This window comes from Xiphophorus maculatus, chromosome 4, assembly GCF_002775205.1.
Source record: "Xiphophorus maculatus strain JP 163 A chromosome 4, X_maculatus-5.0-male, whole genome shotgun sequence".
NCBI classification, from domain to species: domain Eukaryota; kingdom Metazoa; phylum Chordata; class Actinopteri; order Cyprinodontiformes; family Poeciliidae; genus Xiphophorus; species Xiphophorus maculatus.
Window position 1 is genome coordinate 4,683,921 of NC_036446.1, and position 25,667 is coordinate 4,709,587.

At 38.5% G+C, this 25,667-nt stretch overlaps 1 protein-coding gene across 3 annotated transcripts in view; it reads right to left on the bottom strand.

Annotated features, from left to right (window-relative positions):
• Positions 1-1,289: 1,289 nt before the first annotated feature.
• The window catches only part of lrp4 (LDL receptor related protein 4), a 112,039-nt gene continuing 87,661 nt past the window's right edge, over positions 1,290-25,667 (bottom strand). Inside the window, exons 15-39 of one of the 3 annotated variants that reach the window (XM_023332433.1) lie at positions 18,536-18,712; positions 15,682-15,807; positions 14,283-14,491; positions 13,580-13,661; positions 13,371-13,476; positions 13,085-13,286; positions 12,805-12,994; positions 12,059-12,190; positions 11,436-11,576; positions 11,259-11,345; positions 11,009-11,180; positions 10,732-10,894; positions 10,375-10,600; positions 9,257-9,560; positions 8,844-9,062; positions 7,834-7,968; positions 7,119-7,227; positions 6,623-6,815; positions 6,318-6,431; positions 5,244-5,355; positions 4,655-4,716; positions 4,124-4,211; positions 3,894-4,035; positions 3,662-3,723; positions 2,407-2,491 (exon numbers count right to left, since the gene is read on the bottom strand). In XM_023332433.1, coding sequence (XP_023188201.1) covers positions 3,682-3,723; positions 3,894-4,035; positions 4,124-4,211; positions 4,655-4,716; positions 5,244-5,355; positions 6,318-6,431; positions 6,623-6,815; positions 7,119-7,227; positions 7,834-7,968; positions 8,844-9,062; positions 9,257-9,560; positions 10,375-10,600; positions 10,732-10,894; positions 11,009-11,180; positions 11,259-11,345; positions 11,436-11,576; positions 12,059-12,190; positions 12,805-12,994; positions 13,085-13,286; positions 13,371-13,476; positions 13,580-13,661; positions 14,283-14,491; positions 15,682-15,807; positions 18,536-18,712 — 3,533 coding nt within the window. In that variant the 3' untranslated portion in view covers positions 2,407-2,491; positions 3,662-3,681. Of the gene's footprint in view, positions 2,492-3,661; positions 3,724-3,893; positions 4,036-4,123; positions 4,212-4,654; positions 4,717-5,243; positions 5,356-6,317; positions 6,432-6,622; positions 6,816-7,118; positions 7,228-7,833; positions 7,969-8,843; positions 9,063-9,256; positions 9,561-10,374; positions 10,601-10,731; positions 10,895-11,008; positions 11,181-11,258; positions 11,346-11,435; positions 11,577-12,058; positions 12,191-12,804; positions 12,995-13,084; positions 13,287-13,370; positions 13,477-13,579; positions 13,662-14,282; positions 14,492-15,681; positions 15,808-18,535; positions 18,713-25,667 lie in introns of all 3 variants that reach the window. The other 2 variants (XM_023332431.1, XM_023332430.1) reach the window with 2 other exon arrangements.

A 25,667-nucleotide genomic window follows, 5' to 3' on the forward strand; every position in this document is an offset into this window, starting at 1 on the left:
AAACTTTTTCTCTCCAGTGAGTAAAATTAATACAAGTCTAAAAATGGTCATGAAATCCCTTTGTACAAAAGACTTTACAAATCCATTAACACAATATTAACAGAAATATTTGCTTCAATCCACATGGTAAAATCTGTACAGTTTCTATCATTTCCTGCAGCAGAGTTGGAGAGACTGTGAGCCGGGATAACTTAATACTGGGTCGCCACGATGCTCCAAAGGCTCCTACTGTCAACTAATCCTTAGAGACTCTAGTTATGTAGCTGCCAAGACCCTCTTCCATTGGCCTCAGTGCTAAGTCTAGCAGCAAATCAGCAAGTTGCTGAGCTTGTAGCAGATACTTCAAAATACACGTCTCTATTACGTCTAAAAGATATATTTGTCTGTATAGTGATATAGGATTACGTACTGCATTTAAACAGCAAGGACTGTAGTCTAACTTTAAAGCAATACCCAAAAAACGCTTGGTAGAGAAATGAGAATCCTCACTGAGGTGGTGGGATTTGCACGCTGTACCGTTTGTTAATGGCTGCTTTAAGGATGCAAACTGATAAACTCAGGTTGTCTTTTAACCAAGCAGCATTTCATCAAGCAAATACTTTTGTGCCAGATTTCTGACCCACTTGCATCTAAAATGTAAGCCAAGAATGCAGAAAGCCAAATTGAACTGTGATCAAGTTGCTAAAAAGAGCTTTAATATGATAATTTCCATACAGACATGGGAATACTGTGTAAAAACCAATGTATAACATATTTAAAATGGGAACATAAATAAACAGAATTCTGAGGAGTTTGTTTTATCCATAATGAATTAGTTAATTTTAAAGAACTTTACATTCTAAAAGTAAGTGCTACTAAAAGGTAATATTTAACCGTATAGAAAACCTCAGCACAAAAAAATTGCTCTTTTTTGGGGGAAGATCAAAGAATGATATGCTGAATGAGAATGACGAAGCTGTATTCAGATGTTTGCGTCTATCTGAAAGGCTATGCAGCTGAGAAAAACGTCATCAACATTTTAATTAATACAATATTAAATATAAAACCGAAGGAGAAAGATTAAAGTGTTTCACACTCAGGATTTTGCATCCACGAAGCTTGTTTCTCTATGTTCAAGAAAAAAAAAAAACATGCTCTGAAATATAAACTAAAAGACTTTCAGCTATGTTTACAGAAAATGCGTAGACCACAGGTGTCAAACTCCAGTCCTCAAGGGCCGGCTTAATTACCTCCTCCTTGTGTAGATCAGTTCTCCAGAGCCTTGCTAATAACATAATAATTCTGCTCAGGTGTGGTGCAGCAGAGCCACATCTAAAAGTTGCAGGACAGCGGCCCTTGAGGACTGGAGTTTGACACCCCTGGCGTAGACCATCTGAGAGTAGATCACTTTTTTCCTGTTTGGAGGCTTTATGAGAATCAGGAGAAAACATCTGGAGTGAGGTTTCCAACCTGCAACAGCGAGTTTGTAAAGTAAGCGCAGGAAAAAAAAAATGCCCAAGAGTTTTCATGAATCTCAAATGCAAGTGAAGGCGGAGAGGGAAGAGTGGAGACCGTGTGAAGTCTCGCCCTTTGGCACCGTCATAACACAAAAGTCCTGCTGCACAAACTGCTCACACAACACTCATCAAAAACCCACTCAAGTAAAAAAAGAAAAGGTTTATAAATAGAGTTCATATAGACATGACTGGCATCCGAGTGAGAACTGTTGTTGAATGAAATATGTAGCTTTAGTTTTGTCCCAAAAATAGTTCCAAAAAGTAGACGTGAGGTACACAGAGAAGCGTTTGTCTTGTCGAGTTTCCGTCCTTTAAATCGGCTCCAGGTAGTTTTAGTGTCTCTGTTTACATCCTCCCAGGAGTCTTTTGCTTTCTTACACTGGCATGCTCCTTTAGTTTATCACTCTGCCTGGAGGGAAGTGGCACTGGGAGTTCTGCTGTTCGGTGTGTACGTGTTTAACCAGGACGGAGCTCCAGTTTCAAAGACAGAAGTTGTTTGTTGTGTCTCACCGGGTTCATATGAACTATTATTTTACATTTGCTTCAGTTAATCTTTGAATCTGTATCAGCTTTGAACACAGGTGTCTGCATATGTGTGTGTGTGTATGTGTTATGTGATGAATAGTTGAGATGAAGCGCAGAGGGAATTTCTCTCACACTTCGCTCTCGGTGGAGGGTTTGCGTATGGAGGCCCAGCCGGTGTCGGGCAGGCTGTGCTGGGCGTGGCGCTGCGGGGTGATGGCTGAGGGGGTCAGTGTGGTTATGGAGGAGCACTCAGACGCCTCCTCCTGGAGGAGCTGCTCCGTCTCGCCATCGTCGAGCGAAGCGCTGCTAGTCTGCAGGGACACTGTGTCAGTGCGCATGCAGGTGTGCAGGCCGCCTCGGGACGGCTTGATCTGTTTCAGGTCGTCCCAGTAAAGCTCCTCACTGGACAGGAGGCACACACCCTCCACAATGCGGATCTTCTCCTTCGTGTAGCCTCCATCCACTCCACCCTGGATGAGGAGACAAACTGTTGATCAAACTGGTTGCCATAGTGCCTTCAAAGAAGCATCATGCCCTTATATTTATGCAGGAGATTTCAGGATGATAGGTACATAGACATGAAATAAAAGATAAATGATGGGTTTTCATTTTGATATATATTTTTTTAGTTTTTCCGTTATTTAAATGTGCAACATTATGAAATACTTAATCTTCAACATGTGAAAAACTCATTTTACTAGTTGGATTAATCAAAAAGCAGGCAGTTTGTCACTCCAATACAAAATATAAGTCAGAACTAATGGGTTAAAGCTGCAGTATTTAACCTTTATAAAAAATGTTTTGTTTTTTTTACATATTTGTTAAAACTTTCATCATGTCATGACAGTATAATATTAGAAAGATAGAAATGGTCGAGCTCCTCCACCTCCTCAATGTGCCACTATTGCAGTCTGAAGAAATATGCTGCTTCTGGTCAAAACAACCAATCAGAACCAGGAGGAAGGTCTGAGTGCTCTCAATCCAACTTGTGAATATACGTATCGCTAAAGGTGCTAATGGCGGAGAAACCACTGTTACAGGAAATTATTTTATCTGCCATCATCAATGGTCATGCGTACTAGCATTAGCATACACCACATGTTCTACTGACGGGGAGAAGCTATATCATAGCAGAGACCAAGGGGGAAGGTGAGTAGGCGCACACAAGGCTGATTGACCGCGCTAAGACCTTCCTCCTGGCTCTGATTGGTTGTTTATATGGAACTGGGAGAAACCACATGTCTCATACCATACTGCCATGACATAGTGACAGTTTCAACAAATGACAAAATATATCTTTTATAAAAATGATATACTGCAGCTTGAAAGAGGCTATTTTTTTAGTAATGATGCTTGCCCTTCTGTTAGTTTTTACTAGTTTTTAGTTGCTATGTTTAATCTGTGGATTTTGGAACTGGACAATTGAAACTTAACAGGGAGATCTTGAGGAGATTGTTTTGCATGCTTCAGATAGCATTTTTATCAATTCAGTCATGTTTTATCTATGCACTATTAAGCTTGAAAAACTGCACAAAATAGGTGTTAATCTTTGGATAGTAGTTTTCATGCAGTAATAAACTAAGGTAAAGAAAAACAATCTAAAACCACTGGGACACCACTCCTTCATGCTGTGCAGCTACCTCTCCTTGGGACAAGTGGGTCAAAAGATAAAGGGGGAGAGAGAGTTGTAGGGATGAGAGAGCTGCAGCGATGAAGAAAAGAATGGGGAGAAGATGAGCACTAGTGTCTGTGGGCTGTAAAAACCACAAGCTGCAACATTCAGAGAGAAGAATCTGAACAGGAACATTAACGCTATCCCCAAAATTTCATTAGTCGTCCTTACAATGACTCTGCTGTTAGTATACCCTTTACCTCTTTCTTATATCGAAGCTGGTTGTATATCGGAGGCTTCTGCGATGTTTCGATCTTGACCTCTTGTGTGGATGTCCGATAGGAGGGGTTACTGTAGGTCAGATTGCTCACACCGGGTTCAGCAAATTTAGACTTTTTGTGTCTGTTGGTCAAGAAAAACAATTGCCAAGTGTCAAAATTATATTTAGTTTAAGTGTATGCCTGGGTTGAGCAATAAGTGGGATACTGACCTGTAAATGATAAAAGCAGCAATCAGGATCAGAATCGCCAGGATGGTGAGAACCCCACCAATCACATAGCTGATATGAAGTCCTTCTCCTACATGTCGTCAAATAAAAAATGCAAACATTTTACATTAGCACTGAGGCGTTTTATTGTATAGCTACAAATTAAGTGATTTGCCTTTTTTTAATCATTTATAATTAAATAAGAATGACAGAATACATTATCTACACAACAGATTAGCAGATTTTCCCAGTTAAATAATTTTTTTTCTTTGCAGGTTGCAACATTTGTGTCAAAAAAAGTTTCTCAGTGATTTTTTGGAAAACATTAAAAAGACAAATAAATTAGATTATAGGACAGAAAGAAACAATTAACTTAATGCTATAACCAGTACTGTGTTTCAGTGTAGGAAATATAAAAACTGTTTGAACTTTTTAAAAATATATATTTAGTATCACTGACAGAAAAACATAAGCATGATTTTTAGTTTATAGCCAGTCTGCAAAGATCAAAAGTATGTTTTGTTGTGTTCTCACCATGAGGGGCTGTCACCACTGTGTTCAAGCAGCCTCCAGCGTTTAAATCCTTGTCAGTGCAGCTGAGGAAAATAAGAAGAAAGCCCAGCTTGTCATAATCTTGTCTCGTCACAAAAAAGGGTAATGAATACATCTGTGGTGGTTTTTCTTTGGAAACCTTTCACGACTGTGTTTCAGCTTTGTAACTTTTATTACATCCTTAATGGGATAGTGACAATTCCCCAAGCACTTAAAAAAAAGCAGCTTGAAACCACTAAGCAGCTTTTTGTAGACTCAGACCAGTGATAGCTCTTTCCTTTATGTCAGAACATTCAGTGAAAGCCGTGTGGACCAGATGCTGCTCTTATCAATTAATTTCTCCGAAACTTAATTATATAGCTCCGATTGCCAACTAATGTAATTTCAAAGCTCTTTAAAGGAGAAACTGGTTCAATAAGCATCAATATCCAATACAGTCAAATTGATGCAACTGAATCCAGAGCTAATTTGATTTGGTTTTTATAATTATATATGCTATGCTGGCATTCCTACTGTTCTGTCTTTCAGAACATTCTGTGGAAAGTCATCATTTTCAAACAAACAGACATACTTGGTAAGAGAGGGTCCCCTGTGTGGCGCGTCTGTCGGTCTGTTGGGAATCTTTTTGGGAACAGGAGTGCTGCTGGCACCTTTGGAGGGAGAAGTGGGAATGTAACCTGCAACTGAAGCAACAAATCCACATAAGAATGTGAGTATGTAGAAACACACTGGAACTCATGTCTTCATTTTTTGGCTATGCAATTAACATAACCTGCATTTTGAACCGTTTGCACCTTGTTATGAGGACTGGCCAAAAATACCTTTCTGTCAAAACATAATGAACATGGCTAAGACCTTTTACCTAAAGAAAATTAAGTTATAACATAATACATTTGTTTATTTGTGGTCAGGACTTGAAGCACTACATCACTGCCCAAAACTTAAGTTGGTGTAATCCAAGCAATGTTTCAAACAGCAGTATGATGAACTTGTCCATCATATTCTAAATATGAATTCATATTGTTGCTTCTTTGTTTACAGCCAATAGAATTTGCTTCAAAAAAGGTTTGTCAAATATTGAGATAGTCTTTCTACTGCTATTTTCAGTGATCTTAACATGTTCATATCAAAACATTCCATGTTTTTCATCACTCAGATTTAAAGTCCGCTCTTCCCTTTTCTTGACATTTTTAAAGTAATAATGCAAAACATCATTAGGAATCAAGACTATAAGATAAATGGAGACTTTTAAATAGTGAGACAGAATAAAGGCTGATAGTCTATTCTCTTCATCCTTCTTTCTCAATACATACTTTTCATGTTGCTATGATAATGGCTAAATTGATCAATTCGCTATAATATCTTGGACTTTGCTTTGTTGCTCCATCCCTACGGCTGGATCTGGTTGCTTTGCAATTTTGGAAAATATTTATTTTTTTTATTGAAAAAAAAGAATGATGAATAATTAAAAAACAGTGCTTAAGTTTTAAAGAAGAACTGAAAATAGCTGTAATTAATAATTAATAGCCGTCTTGTGTTTTTGTTGTCCAAAATTGTGGATAAGAAAATCCTAACAAACAGTATTATGAATTGGTGACTGTAGTGTAGCTGAGGTCTCTATAAAATGGTAACAGTGAACACTAACCAGTAGAACAGGGTCGCCCATCTGGTTCATCTGGGCAGGCACAAACAAAACTGCTGGTCTTAGCGAAGCAGAGGTGAGAGCAGCCCCCATTATTTATTCCACACAGGTTAGTACCTAATGGTCAGGAAGGAAAACAAGAGGCATGAAAGAATTGGATTTTGTTATAAAAAAGAGGAAGTATTGTTTTTTACTTTGAATGACACTCCATTCCTGTTATAGTTTCTGCTACTTCACCACTTTAAACAAACCAACTGAGTGGAAAGCGGGCTTTGGTGTCTTCCTCCGAATCAGGAGAAATGCCTTACCTGTCTGTCTGTGTGGAGATACCACTATAATGTCCATCAGGCCCTCCACATTGGCCAGCACAGTTTCCTTATTGCGGCCAGTGTGTTTATCCACTCGCTGGATGGACTTAGTCTGCCAGTCCGTCCAGTAGATCCAGCGGTCTTGCTGCGAGAGTCGGGAGAAAGGAGTTAGAGGGGAGGACACCGGCTTCGACTGAGGAAACGGGGGAGAAGAAAAGAGGAGGAAAAACACAGACAAGGAGCAAGGGGGGTGAGAGGAAGAAAGGGAAGGTAAAGGGGGGAGAGAGAGAGAGGAGGAAGAAAAATGAGTGGAAGGAAAGCAGACGAAATGGTTAAGTTGAATGAGTTCGATATGAGGACGGAGAGGCGACAATGAGAATCACACGGTGAGCCGATGAGTCAAAGAGAGCAGGTGAGTGGAGGAGGCAGCCACGAGGGAGGGTCAGCCCTGTGATTCACAGCCGAGCTGAGGGGGCGCGAGGATTAAGGCGTCTACCTGTGTAAGGGCGAAAGGGTGCGACACGGGACTAACGAGGACCTGACGCAGCTTTCCGTTCAGGTCCGAACTCTCGATCCTGTCCAAGTGGGCGTCCACCCAGTAGATCCTGGGAAGAAAATCAAAGAGCCATTAGGAACAACATGGTTCACTTCTGCCATCTAAGAAAATACCTGCTACAAAAACAAACTAAAACACACTTGCACTGCATCACCAAACATGTTCATACACTATAAATGCTATGAACACTATCTAAACCAAACAGGGGTTTTTTTGACTTTATTTATTAGGTCTAATCATTAATCTGATATCATTAGGAGGCTTCAGCATCATCTTTTGACAGATTTATAAAATAGGCTACATTACAAAGCTCAAACACCAGTGCAATGCACAATATTCACTTTCTCCCTACCATATTCCACTGTCTAAAAGGAGCAACGATGAAAACGTAATTAGTATTATTTAACTAGCCTGTCAGTGGTCAAATAACATGCTGATCAATGCAATGTGTCTATTCAATTGACAAAACTATTTGCAGCAGCACAATAAGTTAATAGGTGAATCAGTAATGTGTGTGTCTGCAGTTTCATTTGCACACTAATAAATGTCCTTTCCAGCTGGGTGAGATTTAGTCTCCAATCAAATCAAACAAACTAAAACCTTATTAAATCACGACATCAATGAAATGAAAGTATTTCAGCTGCTTGTTTCAAACCTTCTTGTGTCGTAGTCTAGAGTAAGACCGTTTGGCCATCCCAGGTCCGTGTTGATTAGAACTTTTCGGTCAGAGCCATCAAGATGGGATCGCTCAATCTTCGCAATGTGCCCCCAATCCGTCCAGAAGAGAAACCTTCAGACACAAGGCAGAAACTTCATATTGTCATAAGGTTACATTAACAAAAAAAAAACAATAGAAATATTACGCAGTAAACTGTTATTCTTGTCATTTGTTTGTATTTTTTGTCTTCTGTAGTTCAGCATCAACAATAAGGCAGCTGTTCATTTCCACTTTGAAAACTACAATGACCTCCAGCAGTTTAAAGTTGAGATGAAGGACAGAAAATTTTACAGTGTGCTACTGCACGAGGTCAAAGTAAGTTATTTTTTGCTGTGGTGTGACCATTTTGTTTGCTTACTCACAATCATCACCTGACCATCTTGGAATGCAAATTCAATGCTCTTAAACAGTCAGTGACTGCCCCCTTCTGGTCAAATTATTTGCTACAAATGAATCTAAAAAAATAGTCGAACTCAGCTGCCATGTCAGACATTTGACCCATTGAGGTGAGTGAACCTTCATCAGTCAAGGAAGCATGTCAGGATAGTATAGTATAAAATAAAAAATAAAGTTATTACTACATTATTTTTGTGACATTTTTATAGCATTTTGTCTGATTAAATATGTCTCTAAGTTGTGACATTCATGGTGTTATAAATTTCCAAATAAAACTCGTAGTTTACATATGCGACAGTATAAGATGTATAAAAAAGCAATGCTTAAGCATAATTTTTCTAAAAACTGGTAACATCGTATGGCACCAAAACATGTGATGGGATCACATGAAAAAGTAGCAACGTTGGGGACAGGAAAGAAGCGCATTATGGCATTGTTATAAATGAACAAAAGCAGTTTAATATCAAAAGCATAGTCATGGCTAACAGGTGACCAGGTGAAACCTAAGCTTTTAATTTGAAAATGAAGCATACGCAAGTCTCCACTCTCACCCTTTGCTTGGGAACACTGCAATGGCTCGTGGTTCATCCAAACTGTTGTTCACCAGGACTTTGCGGCATGTCCCATCCAGGCGGGCCACCTCAATTGTGTTCCGCCCGGTATCAGTCCAGTACATGTTCCTGGCCACCCAGTCCACAGCCAGTCCATCTGTGGTTTTCAGGCCCTGGCTGATAACCGTTTCCATGCCACTGCCATCCAGATTAGCCCTCCTACAGAAAAAAAAAAAGTTATTGCCAGACAACAGTAATGAGTAAATAAATCTCTTCTCGTTAAACTACAGCAACATGGATCACTTCTCCGTTTAGTTATCAGTTTGTTGTTAAATGAGCAGAAAAGTCATAGAAAGTTAAATTTAAAGTGAGATATAATGATTTTTTCAGACAGAATTAAGTGCATTTTTCACCTGATAACATCCAGAGTAACATCTGTGTAGTAAAGCTTTCCATCAACGCTGTCGTAGTCCAGTGAGATGACATTGTGCAGCTCAGGAACTGGCACGTGCACATCGGTGTGGTCGCTGGTGTCCAGGGAAATTCTGCGCACGCTGACGCGGTTGGAGAAGAGCAGGTATGTCTCCGGGGAGTCCTCACAAGACCTGCCGTCTCCCTTAAGCTGAATGCCAGTAGGGCACGCACAGGAAGTGCCGTTAGGACGAGGGAGGCAGAGGTGTGTGCACCCTCCATTCCCTCGTGCACATTTATTAAAACCTAATAAAAAAAGTCAAAGACAGAAGGATTGAGAAAAAACAAAGGTATAATGAATCAGATGTACAACATAACAAGCATGCTTGCATCTTATTTCAGTTTCTTACTAATTTACTTATGCAAATTCCAAACTTTTCGAGACAGAAAGATGTAAATGTTTTAGACCATTGTGAAAGTTTAGGTACAAAATTCACTATGAATTTGTTGCAGGGCTTTTCTTTAAGGAGAGGTTTTAAACAACCTGAGGCAAAAACTGTAGGCTATACAAAATGAAGCATGGATGTAGCTGAAACGATTAATCGTATTGGTTGTGATGAATCGATTATTGAAATAGTTGTCAACTAATTTAGTAATTGATTATTTGTTGAGTATACAGACTCAAAAAAGTTTATTTGCTGAAAGATTTTGCATTTATAATAAAAAAAAACATAAGAAAATCTATATTGTTGCAGTTTAGTCAAAGTGTTTATTGTCTAATCTAAAAAAATATACATATTTATTTGCACATTTTAATGTATTTCTAATATTGTATAAAAAGTTTTAAGTGATTAAATAAAAAATCAGCAGAATTTTTATCTGATTACTTGTCAGAATAGTTGATTACTTAAATCAACTATTCTGATTTATTTAGTTGGTTGCAACTAACTAAATAATAGTTAGTTGCAGCTTTAGTTGATGATCGATAAATAGATGAACGAGTAATTGTTGGTCAGATGGATAGGTAAAACAGATGGAGATGGAAATCCTTCCTCTGAGCAAAAATACACAAACCCTTCTAAAAATAGGAAATGAATCCACATCTCATCCTCAGTCTTACCAAGTGGTCTGTCTCTGTCCACAGCTTGGATGTCCATCAGGCCAGGCAGATTTGCTCTCACAGTAATGGTGTTGGCCCCGGTGTTCTTGTCGGCTCGCTGGATGCTGCGGCTCTGCCAGTCCGTCCAGTATATATGAGAGCCCAGAAGGGTCAAACCATAGGGGTGTTGGACGGGAGTCACAAGGGTGTGTCGATTTTGCCCATTCAGGTCAGCTGCCTCAATGCGCTACAGTGAGATGACGGATTACCATAATGATATCATTATTTTCATTTTAAGACATCAGAAATGTGACCTGTGTGGCAAAACCATTAAAATATATGATTTGTACAGAAGAGATCAATGCAGTTAGCACTGACCTCAGTGTGAGCGTCGGCCCACAGTAACTGGGATCCGGCCGTGTCCACAGCCAGCCCGTTAGGCCAGCCCAGGTTGTTACTTATGAGGACCACACGGTCCGACCCATCCATAGCTGAGCGCTCTAGCTTGGCATGCTCTCCCCAGTCCGTCCAGTACATGTACCTGGAAAGCAAGCAGCAGAGAAAAAACAGAAAGTAGGTAAGAAAAAATTAAAAGTGAACATTGAAATCACAATCAGATTCCTTCAGCACGTGCAGAACAATTTAGCTGTCTCACCCCATCTCGTGGTAAAGAGCTATGGCTCGGGGACTGTCAAGGTTCTGCCACACAAGAACTTTTCTCATTGAGCCATCCAGGTTGGCTACTTCAATACGGTTGATTCCAGTGTCGGTCCAGTAAATCTTCCTGCCAACAGCGTCCAACGCCAGTCCATCCGTCGTCATCAAGCCTGCGGAGAGACAACAAAGGTGCAGTAACCACAACAAAACGGAGTGGAGTTGCACTGTAGTGTGTGCTTTCTGTATACCTGTAGATATGATGTCTTCATGCGCTGTTCCATTAATGTTGGCTCTGCTGATTTTCTTTAGTGTGCTATCAGACCAGTAGACTTTACCTGCAACAGACAACACATAAAAAAACTCACATTTCTGCACCACTTAGTCTGATAATTAAGTATTTAGAAAACATCGGAGGGTGTACAAACCTTCTTTGGGGTCAACACCAATAGCAATAGTGTTTTTCATTGAGCTATTGACGGCCAGAACCACATCAGCAAAATATGGAATGTCAAGAGAAACCATCCTGATGTCCGTCCGCCGAGCAAAGATAAGGAAGCTACTCATTCCTGTACACACATGCATCAACAGTTTCGTTATAAAAACAGGTGAAACAGTTTTTTAAAGTAATAAATTCTGAAAAAAATATACATTTATTAGACATTTTGTTGTTTTTATTTGCTTTCTTTTTACAAATATACTTTCCATACAATAGCTTATGAATTTATCAAACCGTATTGGCCTGTTGAAATCAATCAATTAATAACATGATAAATTAAAAGGAGCTCTTTATACCATCTTTGGTATAAAGAGAGAACCACTAGAAAAACAAAGACTGAATGACAAAAGTCTTCAGTGTAGTGCATTGGTCTCATCTAGCTCCTTTTTTGGTGTAAACGTATAAAAAAAGATAACGAACAGACATTTTAATGCAATACCTGAACCTATTTTTGAATATTTATTATTTATCTGTGAATATGCCAACTGGAGCTCCTCTTGTTATATCACCTGTTTAAATATTTTTAGAATGTAACCAGAAGGTTTTCTGTACCAGGTGTGCAGGTCTTCCCGTCGCTCTGTAGATTGATTCCTGTGGGACAGGAGCAGCTGGAAGCTTTGGGAGCAGGAGCCAGGAGACAGAGGTGGCTGCATCCTCCATTATTCACTGCACATGGATTATTCTCTACACATAGACACACAGACAGGCTCTGATCACCCAAAGACCTACTTGTAATGTATGCTCAATAGAAAAAGAATTAAATTGTGGTGATTACCCCAGAGTAATTTTAATCAAAACAAAGTGAGGCGAAAAAACAAAATAGAATCCGTTATAATGTCAAGAGAGATTATTAAAACAAAGGAATTGAGAACCTCCAAATAATTCACCACAAAAACATTTTATTTTTTTTTTTAAATGTATTTTTTGCCCCAGGAAACAAACTGTAAGTGCCAATATGCAATAAATAAATAAATAGAAAAATAGATATCCTTCATTTAGTGGGGAATTCAAGCAATTTAAATTAATTTAAGAACGCACATGAAAAATTTTGCACCGGGATTGAAACTTGGAACATTTTTTAAAAATATGTCACATACTGTATACTCTCCAAATCTAATTCTAACAGATTCCATTAAAAAATATTAATCACTAGTTGTAGCTCAGATGCCTAACAAATCCTGTATTACAGTTTCAATTTAGACTCTTTTCAAGCAAAAGTTATTACAGAGGTAAAATAATAAAATCACTTAATGGCATCAGCTAAAGACTTGTCTACATGTCCAGATACACAGACTGACCAGTTTCCCGGTGCCGATGGAACATGTGAATATCCATAAGATTTTCCAGATTTTCAGCCAGCGTGTGGCGCTCCAAGCCAGTGAGTTTGTCAGCACTCTGGATGCTCTTGGACAGCCAGTCAGTCCAGTACAGCTTGTCTTTGTGTACAGTGAGCCCGAAAGGGTGAGGCAGCTGACTGCCTATCAAAACCTAAAAACAAAATATTGAGATTTAACTTCCCAAAACTGGCAAAATCAATTTTCAAAAATGCTATTTCCTAGAAAAGTAAGCATATGTTACCTGTCTGTCAGAACCGTCGAAGTTGCCATATTCAATAGTTTTCATGCCTGCATCGGCCCAGTACAAGCGTTTGGTCTCGTAGTCGATGGCGAGTCCATTGGGCCACGTCAGATTGGACGAGATTATGACAATCCGATTGGAGGCGTCCATTCCTGCACGCTCAATCTTTGGGTTGGCTCCCCAGTCGGTCCAGTACATGAAACTAACCAGACAACAAAACATTCAGCATGCGCATGTAGTAGCTGAGGTAAAATAAAACATTTTATAACATGATTAATGTTCTTACCCTCCCGTTGGGTCGACCACAATGTCTCTGGGTCGGTCCAAGTTCTCCCAGATCAACACAGTCCGCATGCTGCCGTCTGCATTGGAAACTTCGATACGATCTGTACCTGGCATCAAAAGTAGAACAGTTTTATTCTCATGAAATGCACCCTCACATTACTTATTCTACATTATTACGTGAGAAATATTCTGCTACTTGAGGCATTTTACCAGCATCGGTCCAATAAAGTTTGTTGGTCACCCAGTCAATTGCCAAGCCTGCAGGGCTTTCCAGGCTTGTATCTACCACCACCTGAAGAAAAAGAAAACTAGAGTATGATCTTTTTTGTTCTTCTTGGGGTGTTGCTACACATTTTTATATCAAAACTATATTCTTTCCCAGACACACATTTTCAGAATTCACATTCACTTTTATAGCCAATTTTGGAAGTGCTCATTAATAACTTTCGCGGTGGTCAAAACATCAGGACAAAATGAAAAACAAACGGACTGACATATAACTAGATGATGAACATGTAATCACATATACAGATTAAGAGATGGCAGATGTCCAAATAGATGGGTGGGAGGTTGTATGAACAAATTAACAAATAAAAAGATGGCTGACCAAACAGCTCCACAGATGGATGCATGTAACCCTCTTATTGTCCAACAGATTTAAAATCCAACAGCATTAAACATATTTTATCCTTCAGGTAAAATAAAATCTCGTGAATATCACAAAATCTTGTTAATATATTGGGCTAATCTTCTAAGGAATGAAACCACCTGATGATGTAATTTCATAACACCTCCAGCAGATGGTAGTATTGCATAAATTAATAGAATCATCTTCTGCAGCTGCTCTCACTGACTGCATTGTTGGAAGGACGAGTCACATGTAGAGTTCAGACAGACTGGAAATGTCACTGACCTCCTGGTTGGTACCATTCCACAGCGCTCTGTTAATGGAGTCTGTGGTGACGTCCGTCCAGTAAATGTAGCCATCTTTGTCATCCCAGTCCACCGCCACGGCGTTGCGCACGTCGGCCAGGGGGATGACATCATCGGACATGTCCTCAGTATCAAAGCTGATTCGTCGGATGTCCGTCCTTCGGGCAAAAAGCAGGAACTTGTCAAGACCTGATTAAAGACCAAAGGTCTTCTGTCAGTCCTCTAGGTTTAACAATGAGGTCAACAATAAACAACAACAACAGCATTACCACAAAGACATCTAGCAGCTCTTAAAAGGAACATTTAATTAAACAAACTGATTAGCATAATGAATCACAACATAATTACAGAGGCATGGCCTACATTAAAAGTTAGGGGTCATGTAAGATATGACATAAGATGTTTCTCATTCAACTTGTGAAACTAGCTAGTAGAAAAAAAAAGATGAATTAAAAGCTTATAAAAGTAAGATTTAGTTTAGGTCAGCAGTTATTAGACTACATTGAAATGTAAAATGCTTATCACATATTGAATAAGGTAGATATCTTATCATCTGCATGCTCATTTGTCCTCTAAAATTTCGTTTCTTGAAGCAGCTCACACCTCAGCTCTCAGGTTGATCCAATTATGTGACAGTTACAGGATTACCTCTTCTAATTTAGCTGCCCAGCATGGACTATTTTATCATAAAATTGTCAAGAAGCAGAGGCTGCAAAAGGCGAAATCAAATATTTTACATCATTTGTCACCTTCTTAAGGATTATATTTTTTCCGGCTAATAAATCTGTCAATAACACAAATCAGTTTTATGTTTGATAAATGTAGGTTTTGGTGACAAAAATAGCTATACAAATAGTAAAATTTAATCTCATGTGACATACATTCTATAATTATTGGTTGAATTATGTCATATTTACATTTCTGATGGTATTATCTAGGGGTGGGCAATATGATTTGAATTTATCAAATTTTGTTGTACTGTTGTGATGACTATTAAATTGACAATAACCATTTATTGCATCTTTTTTAGGCAACTGTGTGACTGAGTCACAGCAATTATAGCCCATAAATACAAATACTGCTCTTGAAAAACATTTCCATGTCTTTAGGACACCACTCACATAAAGAAGTGACTTAAATCACTGAACTGCTACGTGCGTAAATGCATTTTCAATGTTACTGGTATTTATTGATGCGATCAGGATCCAAGTAATTGTGGTGATTTGTTTTTGTGCATATCACTTATTTTTTAATATGGGGCAGGTTTTCCTAATATTTAACTGTACTTAAATGAAAGTCTAGCTTTTTCAGCATTTTTAGAGTAAGATTATGCTGCTATAACAAAAAACAGGAAGATCTGCAGTGGGAAATTGACTCACTGTCAGCACAGTTGTTGCTGTCCACTTTTTTGAAGCCAGTGGGACAGGCGCACGTGTAGGTCTTGTTGCTGGGGAGACACAGGTGGCTGCAGCCTCCATTGTTGAATCCACAGCGGTTTCTGCCACCTTCAGGACAAGAAGTCACACAAAGCTCATGTTACTGTTGTTTTGTGAAATTTGACAGAGGCCATACTTGCAAACCTTTGACTCTGTCCTCACAGTTTTCCATTGTATTCTAATTGATACAAATAAACTTGTAGTCAAAAATCAAATAGCATACTTTGCAACACTTCTTTTGTGTTACACCTACAGTACCATAACCAAAGAACTTAGAATGTCAGGTCCTTTTAGAATGAAGGTGTATGTTTGGATTTTACTGGAACGCCACACTGTCTGCCCTTTACTTGGTCTTTAAGCTCTACATCAATATGAGCTCAGATGACTGACAGAACATCATCTAAAACAAAAACACCAGTGCCTGACCTCCCTCTGGCATTGCAGAGGCAGCTCACAGTTCATTTTAGAGTCAGACAGTAACAGTCCTGTTAACAGTACAAACACAAAAACTTTCTCTTGGCTGCATGTCAAGTGCAACATGGTTTGCTATCAAAGAATACAAGCTTTACTGTTATTTTAATAAAACCTTCGCAGCTCAACAGTTCACAACATAATCTAATACTACTGCAGCAGATTATTATGTTGTCTGTGTAAGGCAAGCTTTCTCATCTGCGCGATAATACCTCAAGAATTGTACCTGTGTACTGCAGATGCTTATATTATTTTAATATTGTCATTTTCTGAAAGCCACAAGTGACTTACCAATATTGATGTCAAAAAAACTTTTTCCATCATAACTTATTATTTTATAAAATATAAAAGACCGATTACAGTCTTTCCATTGCTTTTTGGAGAGAAAAAGTAATGGGGGAAAAAAAGCACTTTTCTAATTTTTCTTAGTCACGTTGTCTAAAATAGAAAGACAAACCATATGCCGATGACGATGTAATGTCTCAGCACCATCTGGGAGGCTAACACTCCCTGACTGCAAACAGAAAGGACTGTTTTCTTGACCAAATAAATAACTTCCTAGTGAGAATATATCAAAAGGAGGTTTGCCCATTTGTTGCCAACACAGAAAAAGGCTACGTTGCACACATTTGTAAGAAAGATCATCTATGAAAGAAAGATCCATGGAACAAGGAAAGAGAACAGATTCCTCCCAATCTCTCTGTTCGAAACACATTTTATCCAGGATTATTCAGCAACTAGAATGTTGGATTTGATGGAAGGACAAAACACTTTATGCAATGGCTATGACAGAAAGTCTTGTGACTGAGTCAACAATCAGTTCACTGACACAATCGCGGGTGTGGTTCCCAAGCATATGATTGTCTCGTAATAAAATGTATTTTTTTACAGGGATGTTTACTTTTTATGTTTTCTTTGTCAGCATAAGCATATTTGCTTGTTGAACAAATGACTAACTGCTTTCTCCAAACATTATTCCTGAACATTTAGCTTTGATAAATAACATGACGCCAAGGCAAGATTGCTCCGCCAATCAGAAGTGTAATGCAGGTAGCGCAAACACCTGACTAAAACACAATTAAAAGGCAAAGGTAGTAAAGCTCACTGTGTTACCTGAGGCATTTGGTCAGGCATTTTTTGGCGAGACTTTTTTTTTTCCCAGACAACATTAAGGAAAAGAAGACAAACAAAAAGAAGAGTCATACATCTGGTTCGTGAAGTTATTTATGGGAAACCACAAAGAAATTGACGTCAAAGCCCAAAGGTCTGACCTTAAAAGATTCCATATTAGGAGCGCTAAATTTCTTTTGCAAAAAATGAATGTTTCACACAAGCCTATAAATTCAACTCCGTTTGGGTTTTGGAAATGGAATAAATTTTAATCTGGGTAAATAGTGTCTTAACCTGCAAGTGTCTTTTAGGGCCATGTTGCCAAGGGAAACCAAACAGACTTGATGGCATCTTAAGCATATTGTTGTGACAGCTGCCTTGATGTAGTGGAACCTTTACTACTAAAACACAGATATGTGCAGTAAAGTCAGACTTGCAAATTCACTCCATAGAGAAATCAAATAGAGTAACAATGCTGGTCAGAAATGGAGCACATTTCGCAAAGGTTGATCATAAAACTTCTGGAAAAAAGCCACAGAGATTTTAAATTTGTGGGTGTAGGGTGTTCATTTGTTAGGTCTCTAACCTAGTCCTCTCACATGACGCCATTGTTGTGTTGTTGCTTCTCAACAGATAAACAATCATACATTTTCAGGAATTCAAATTCAGCGTAGAGTTTTCTTCTACTTATGCTCTTGGCTTCTTTCTGCCCCTCTTTGCATTTCTAAGCTACTTAACATATTTCTCAATTGTTAATATGGAAGCTAATTTAACCATTGACAGGTTTTCAATATGGCAATCTGTACCTTAAAACCAGCAGTGAGAGGGTCCTAGTTTTGAGTCTCATTAATAAATCTGATATCTCTTCAAGCTGTAAGTTGTTAGAAAGCTGCAGATTGTTCATGTTGTGAATTTGTAAACTAACAAATATATAAAACTTGACCTCAATGAATTGTAGAACATGACAGAAAATAAAAATAAAAAATTTAATTGGATTAAATTAAATTTTGGCAATTTCTTATTGTTTTCCATTACAGAACTGCCATTTCAGATTGCAACTAGTGCAAATCACAAACTGTCCATTATCTTTAAGTTGAACAGGTTTCATCAATGCTAACATCACCTTCATTAACTGATTTCACCTCCGTGTATTTCTCTATGCCACCTGTTAGAAGAAAGTCATGCAAATATTCTTCTGCTCAAGTTGTGTACTGACCTGCAGGCTGCCTTTGCGGGTGAAGGGTATGGATGTCCATGGGAAAGTGGAGCTTATTGCGGATAACCTCCTGGTTTTTGCCTGTGAATTTGTTGGCACTGTTGATGCTCTTGGTGTGCCAGTCAGTCCAGTACAAGCTGTCCTCAAAAACCGTGATGGCAAATGGATGCGGAAGGCCTAACCAGAGAAAGATTAGATGAAAAAATGCTAGAAAACGAAGCAACAACCATCAAAGCTCACTTTCTAATAAAAAATAAAATTATTTTGTGAAAAGTTACTCATAAATGTGCAAAAAGATCGACGTCAAATTTCACAGCTTTTAATGAGCAAAAATAATGACTTGTGTTGGCTGAGAACACAACAAACAAACTGAATGATGTTACAATTGGCTCTTTCTATGAAAATACTTAATATTTCCCTATTCAGTGCCGTGGTTTTGACTGATGTCATGCTGTCTGTATATAAAACTGCTTTGAATTACTTAGCCTCTCATCTAGCCAATAGCTGGTTTTGTTGTGGCCAATCAATCTAAAAACCAAGGGCATTGCATAATCTGACTTCTCTGTACAAAATCTGACTGCAAGATCAAAGGCAACCCTTAAACTGAGCACAATAAGACAAATAATGGCCAGTTCGTTTCTAAGTCTGCCAGTGCAAATTTTGATGGAAGATCTTAATCTCAACAGTAATACATTCCAGATTTTCACCACAGCCTTCAAGACATGCATATATTTTATTTGGGTTTCCATCATGAAACAGTTACCCATGTGGGCCAATAAGTTGGGTTATTTAGGTCAGATGATGGTCTACACTAGAATGAAATGGCTTAATTACCTCCTCCTTGTGTAGATAAGTTCTCCAGAGACTTGTTAATGACCTAATTATTCTATTCAGGTGTGGAGCAGCAGAGTCACATCTAAAAGTTGCAGGACACCGGCCCTTGAGGACTGGAGTTTGACACCCTTGGTCTACATGCTAGTTAAGGCATGTAAACCCCCAGTTTTTCAACTCCATTTTGGTTTAACATACAGTTGCGTGGAAAAGTACTAGCTATTGCTGAAAGAAATCCTGGAAATGTGGAAAAGGATGCTCCAGCCATTTTGGTAAACACACAGCATAGTATTTGTGGAGGAATAGTAACACTCCACATCACCCCGAAAACACAATTCTCACTATGAAAAAGCGTTAGAAGAGTCATGCTGTGAGATGCTTTTTTTCCCTCAGCAAGGGGAGAAAAGATGGTCAGAGTTGAAGGAAAGATAGATGGAGTTAAAAATGGGACTCCTCTATCTAGCTGAATTCAGATTAAAGCAGTGGTTTCCATTCTACAAGTACGTAACTCTAAATGTACAGCCAGACACAAAAATGGCTTAGTCAAAGTCCATAGGTTTGGAACAGGGCTGTAATTGTTTTAGTTTTTTGATTTAGTTTTATTTCGTTGCAACTTTTTGTCTAATTCAGACAAAAAGTCTAAATAGTTCTTAGAGTGTGTTTGCTAATTTATATTGGTTAAATATTTAGTTTTAGTTTAGCTTTCGTTAGGTTTAGTAGTAGTTTTGTTTTTTCATACTTTGGTTAATTTTTAGGTGCAGAATGCAAAAAGGTCAAAGTGTTGAATCTCAGCAGAAAATGTATTCAATTATCGAACAATTAACTGACTAGTAATTTCTCCCAACTTTTGCCGTCGTCAGTTTGCAGACCAGAGTAAGTGCATAAACACAACAAAAACAAAGGTTATTATGTATATAACTTCAGTATGTTTTAGGTTTATAAACATACAATACAGTTCCATATTGTTCCAGTTAGTCCAGATTTATTACCATTTTTATTTATTTATTTCAGTTAAAAAAAAGTTTTCTCAATTTCACTTTGTTATTTTGTTAGTTTTAGTTAACTCTGATAAACTTGTCTGGGAATCAGCTAAATAAATCTTAAAATCGCTTTTTGCAGGCTGCTATTTGTGTCTCGGAACCCTTGAAAAAAATCCAAATTTAAGATCCTTGCAGTATGAAGTCACTTTTTCTAATTACACAAATGTCTGAGCTAGACCTTCACCTGAATACGGACCAGAGGATGGAAGTATCCCAGAAAACGTGTCAAGTACTGAGGAGGACTCTTGTGCCATGCTGGTTCAGTTCAAATGTATTTTTTTCTCCTCCATCCTAATCCTTCTGCAGAACTGTAGCTGAAAAAGCAGTTGGATGAGATTGCTGAATGGATGGAAAAAGTGATTTCTGCTTCACAGAGTGGCTGCGGTGATTGAGGCGGGCATGCTGGTGCTTAGCTTTTCAAAACACCACGGCTAGTTTAATGACAGTGTTTTACGACACAACATAAATGTCAATTGCTAAATGGCCAAAGTGGGAGGAAGACTGGAATGATAATGAGCAACAAGAACCAGAGTGACTGTGTGTACTCGAGTGTAAACTCAGCAAAACAACAGTTTCATTGTTTCAGTCGGCATGCTTTGCAAGGTACAAACTTATTTACCCAACAATACAGATGAATGTACGTAATTTAGCTACAAATTAATACAAATTACTTTTCCTTCTGAGGTCTCAAACTTTGTACAGTCTTTATAATTAAAAATGCCCCCCAGCCTTCTCAAACAGATCCAGGTGCATGTCTGAACAATTCTGATAAAAAGGTGTGTATTTTCTGATCTTATCGCAGCGTAAAGGAGACAACATTTGCACCCTCTTTCCTCCTCCTAAGTTCTCGACATCAATGATGGCGCCTGGTTTTGACACGGTCACCTTCTTTCTTATCCTCTTCACACCCTGCTTTTCCGGGACAGCTGGAGGAGCAGCTGCAGGCGGACGGGGGCATCAAACGCTCCAGCAAGTCTTCACAGATATGTCACCTTTAACCTACATGTGGCACATTCCTGTCCTCAAACGCCTCAACAAAATCTGTCGCACTTTGTTTCAAGAGCTCATCAGCAACACAGCGTCGCCTCCAGCTGGACAGAAAGATGGTAGAAAAAGGCTGGAGTCATCTTTGTTGAATTTTTTATTTGTGGATTTCATTTTGCTTTGAGATGAATTTTCTCTGATGTGAAGTAGCTTAATCAAAAGGAATTTTGATAGAAGAGAGATCCACAGCCTGCTGCTCTGCTCGTATTCCCCAATGTATCATAACAAATTATGTCTTGGTTTTAGCCTCATTTTACTTACAAAATGGGAGATGAAGAAGCAAAAATGGCACCGAAAATGTAACAAAAGCAGAGTAGTGACATCTGTAATAGGTTTTTACACATTACTGGCAAACGTGTGAATAGTATTTTTTAATTTATATAAATTTTAGAGTGTTGCAAAATGTGGTCATACATGACATGTTTCTCTACGGTATAAATGTGACATAATAATCTTGAGTCCTTCTTCAAAATGACAATATAAGACAACATGTTTTGTGTCCCAGGAATGGAACTTTGGTATACAAGGCATGTTGTGGGCCTGTGATTCTTTCAAAGGCCCAAGGAACCTTGATATAATGCTTCACATAATAAGCCTTTTGTAATACCGCAGTATTGTAAATTACAATCTGGAGACTTGCACCAGATAACACAGAAAATACATCATCAATAAGTGTGTAAAGAGGATAATGATCATTCTTACCAACAAAATTAACCATTCCTCAGCCCTTCAAGCGCTTATGTATGAATCTTATAAAAAACATGAGGTGAGCAATACTGCATTAAGGAATTAGAACTCTGGACAACTGATTGCAACATAAGCAATGGTGAAATATTCCTCTCATGCTTAAATTTAGTGAAATCTTGTGAAAAGACAAAGTGTGTTCTGATTGGCACAAAGGGGGGTCTGCAAATTATTAACAGCATGCATGCACAAAAAGTGTTTTTGAAAGAAATATACTTAAGGAATGGATATTCTAAAATATTACAGAGAGAAACTAGGCTACTTATATAAAAGATGATCTCTTCTAGAGATTTTGAGAAAAGAAAAGCTGGGAAATAATTAAGAAATGAGTTATTCTTCTGTTCTGCCATAGTTCCTTTAGGTTTTTATAGTTACGTTTTAGACACCGACAACCTTAGGTTACATCTTAAGCATATGCTATGTGCATGCATTAATCCTAAATTAAATAATAAAAACTGTTCAGGTCAACTATAATTGTGCATTCACAAAATAATAAATAAATGACATAAAAGTATACATTTAATGGAAAACATTTAGAAGTCATGAATATTTCCCTAAATCTACATCAGTCAGCCAGGAGACAAACTGCAGGAGACAGTTTTGTGAAACCCCAGCTGGACGTATTTGGTCTCTGGCAGAGCTACTGTATGATCATGACAATGCACAAAAATAACTAAATTAATTAATAAACACTCCCACAAACTTGCAGAGACAACCAGACTGTCCTTCCTGTCCCACCACCTCCAGCTGAACAGGTGTGCAGGCCGGATAGCGCCACCATCCGTGACACACACCACAGGGGGCTGGCCCACATCCAGCCAGCTCCCTCACACACACAAACACACACGCAGATCTATAGGTGCAGGGGGATGAGTACTCGTTAACATTCCTGGGCACAGCAGCTCAGAGTGTAACACACCCTCTTGCGCACACACACACGAAAAGGAAAATGTCCCATTTGTCCTGTGTGTTGTCTGAGCAAACACAAGCTGTGGAGGAAGGACAGGGCCAATTACAGCCTTTTATCCTCAGAGCACACATCATTAAGAAGAGCTCACAGGAATGATGCCCTGCACACACACCCACATCAAACATTTCCCCTGTCCTCTTTCTTCCCACTGTTTAACACCCTGATCATCACTGATGGGCTTCAACCATCTTTCCACTTCATCAAAAAAACACTCCAAAGCTTAGAGGCCATTCTGGCAGATACAAGTTAATGCCCACACTTCAAATTTCTCTGTGGAGTATAACTCACAAATTGATCCATTCGCATGTTGGATGGACGGATTTCATGACAGATTTGTAAAATGTGTCTACACAGGGCTGTATCACTATTAAAAACAAATTTGTTTGTTGGATGAGTTCCTCTTGATAAGACCCAAGATAGTTATTTTCTTGGTCCAACATGCGAGTCTCCCAAAAACCCTTCTGGAGCTTGACTAATGGATTTGTTTCAGAGAGAACAAACTTCACTAATACAAATTGGACTTTAAATTAGTCACATATTGGCAGTAAGAGTTTACAAAGCAGAAATTGGAAGGACAACTGTGAAATTTCTCCACTGACAGTCCTTAAAGTACAGATGCGTAAATTGAGTTCTGACCACTTCACTGGTCATTTTAAAGATCTGAGTTATTTAAGCGCCCCAATGCAGAACAGATATAAAGCTATGTGTTGGGTGTACGTATCTATTATATCATTTATCACAAAAAAATTCTTACAAAAATTTTGATTTAATGTTGTCTTGATATTTTATTTAACGATGTTAAATAAAAAACAAAACTAACAGAATTCAGAAATATTATTTTTGCTATTTTTTTCTACTATTTATTCCAAAAGAGTCACAATAAATGTCATTCAGTTCAAAAATATGATTAAATACAGTCACTGTGTGCAGGTTAGTCATGTAAATCACACTTCTGAAAGTAAATGGCATCCAAAAGGGGCTTATTTCAAGTGGGAATGTTTTTCAAGAACAATATTTGCGTTTGTGGTTCTATGAATGCTGCACCATGCACCTACAGGACTGAAAAAGAAGTAATAAATAGCTTTTTACTCATTTTTGTTGTTACCACAATAGTACCAAAGAAATATTGCAATATAATGTGTGTCCACTATGGATTCCTGACTGTCTTTTCACTGGAACATAATTTCCTGGAACCATCTCTTTTACCTAGGCTGCGTTTTATTTTTGGACTTCCACTGGGAAGTCCAAAAATTGAGCTGCTTACGTAGATTACCTCCCCTAACTTTGAGCAGCTCCCACCGCTGGACTGCCACTGTGTTCTGGGGACACAATGTCCAACCACCGCAACAGCACAGTCCAGAATGTGATTCGAATCTGATTAAAACTGCATTAATCTCCAATTACTTCATGGCGCCCCAACGCAGTTCCAAGATTTATAAACAGAAATGGGATCAGAAAGTGACAAATCCAATCTGATCTCCACCTAAAAGCTCTTTTTGTGCTTTTCTCTTGAAAAGAAGAGTGGCTATCCAGTTTGGTGCCATTACTCCCAGTTCCAGCATCACTGTTGAATTCAATGGTTTCACTAACAACCTACTGTGATCAGAGTGTTCTGCCTGGCTGCCTCTCTGCCAACCGAGAAACACTGAACACAAACACACCGGGGAACCACCATTACTATCATAAAAACCTGAGAAACAAACATGTCCGTTTTCTTCAACTCTGTGTGTTGGTGTGTGTGTGAGAGTGAGTGGCTTTTTAAAAACCAGATCTGTACTTTGATGTACATCAGCACATTTCTCAGCAGGGAGCAGCAACATGAAGAGAGGCATGCACTTTGCTCTTTGTTCTTATTTATGCTTTTTGTGCCTGTGCATATCACTGGTGGACACATGCATGCTCTTTAAGGGAAATACGGCACTAATTAACTCCACATGGAGAAGTGCAGCAGTGCTACAGTACATCATCTGTGAATATGTGTATGTGTGCTTCTTTGCATCTGAGTGAGATAATTTATGAGAATTGAGGGAGAAACTGAACTCTGGCCTGACCTCTCTTCTACCTTGTAATCAGATTTAAATTAAATAAATATATCTCTTTTAAGATTCTTGGAGAAAAAACTGAAAGAATGTGGAGTATAAAGGTAATTTTTTCCCCAAAAATAGGGAACAGTTTCTACAAAAAGACAGTAAATTGATCTCTGTAGAATGTTTTCCTGTATTCCTTTTATTTTGAATGAATTTAAGCACAAACTGACTGAAACAGATACAATTTAGAAACACTTTTATAACTGCGCAAATTGCATGTTACTGTAAATTAACTTGCTATTTGACTATATTTCAAATAATGTAAAAGATGCAAGATTTCCTTTGCATATTGTTTTTTTCCTTCAACCATGCTGTTCATCAACCATGCTGAACCATGAACACAGAATCGAGTTATGAACTGAAGTATGGCTTGTGCTTATGATCACAACCCTAGCATCACTTCATGTAATCACACC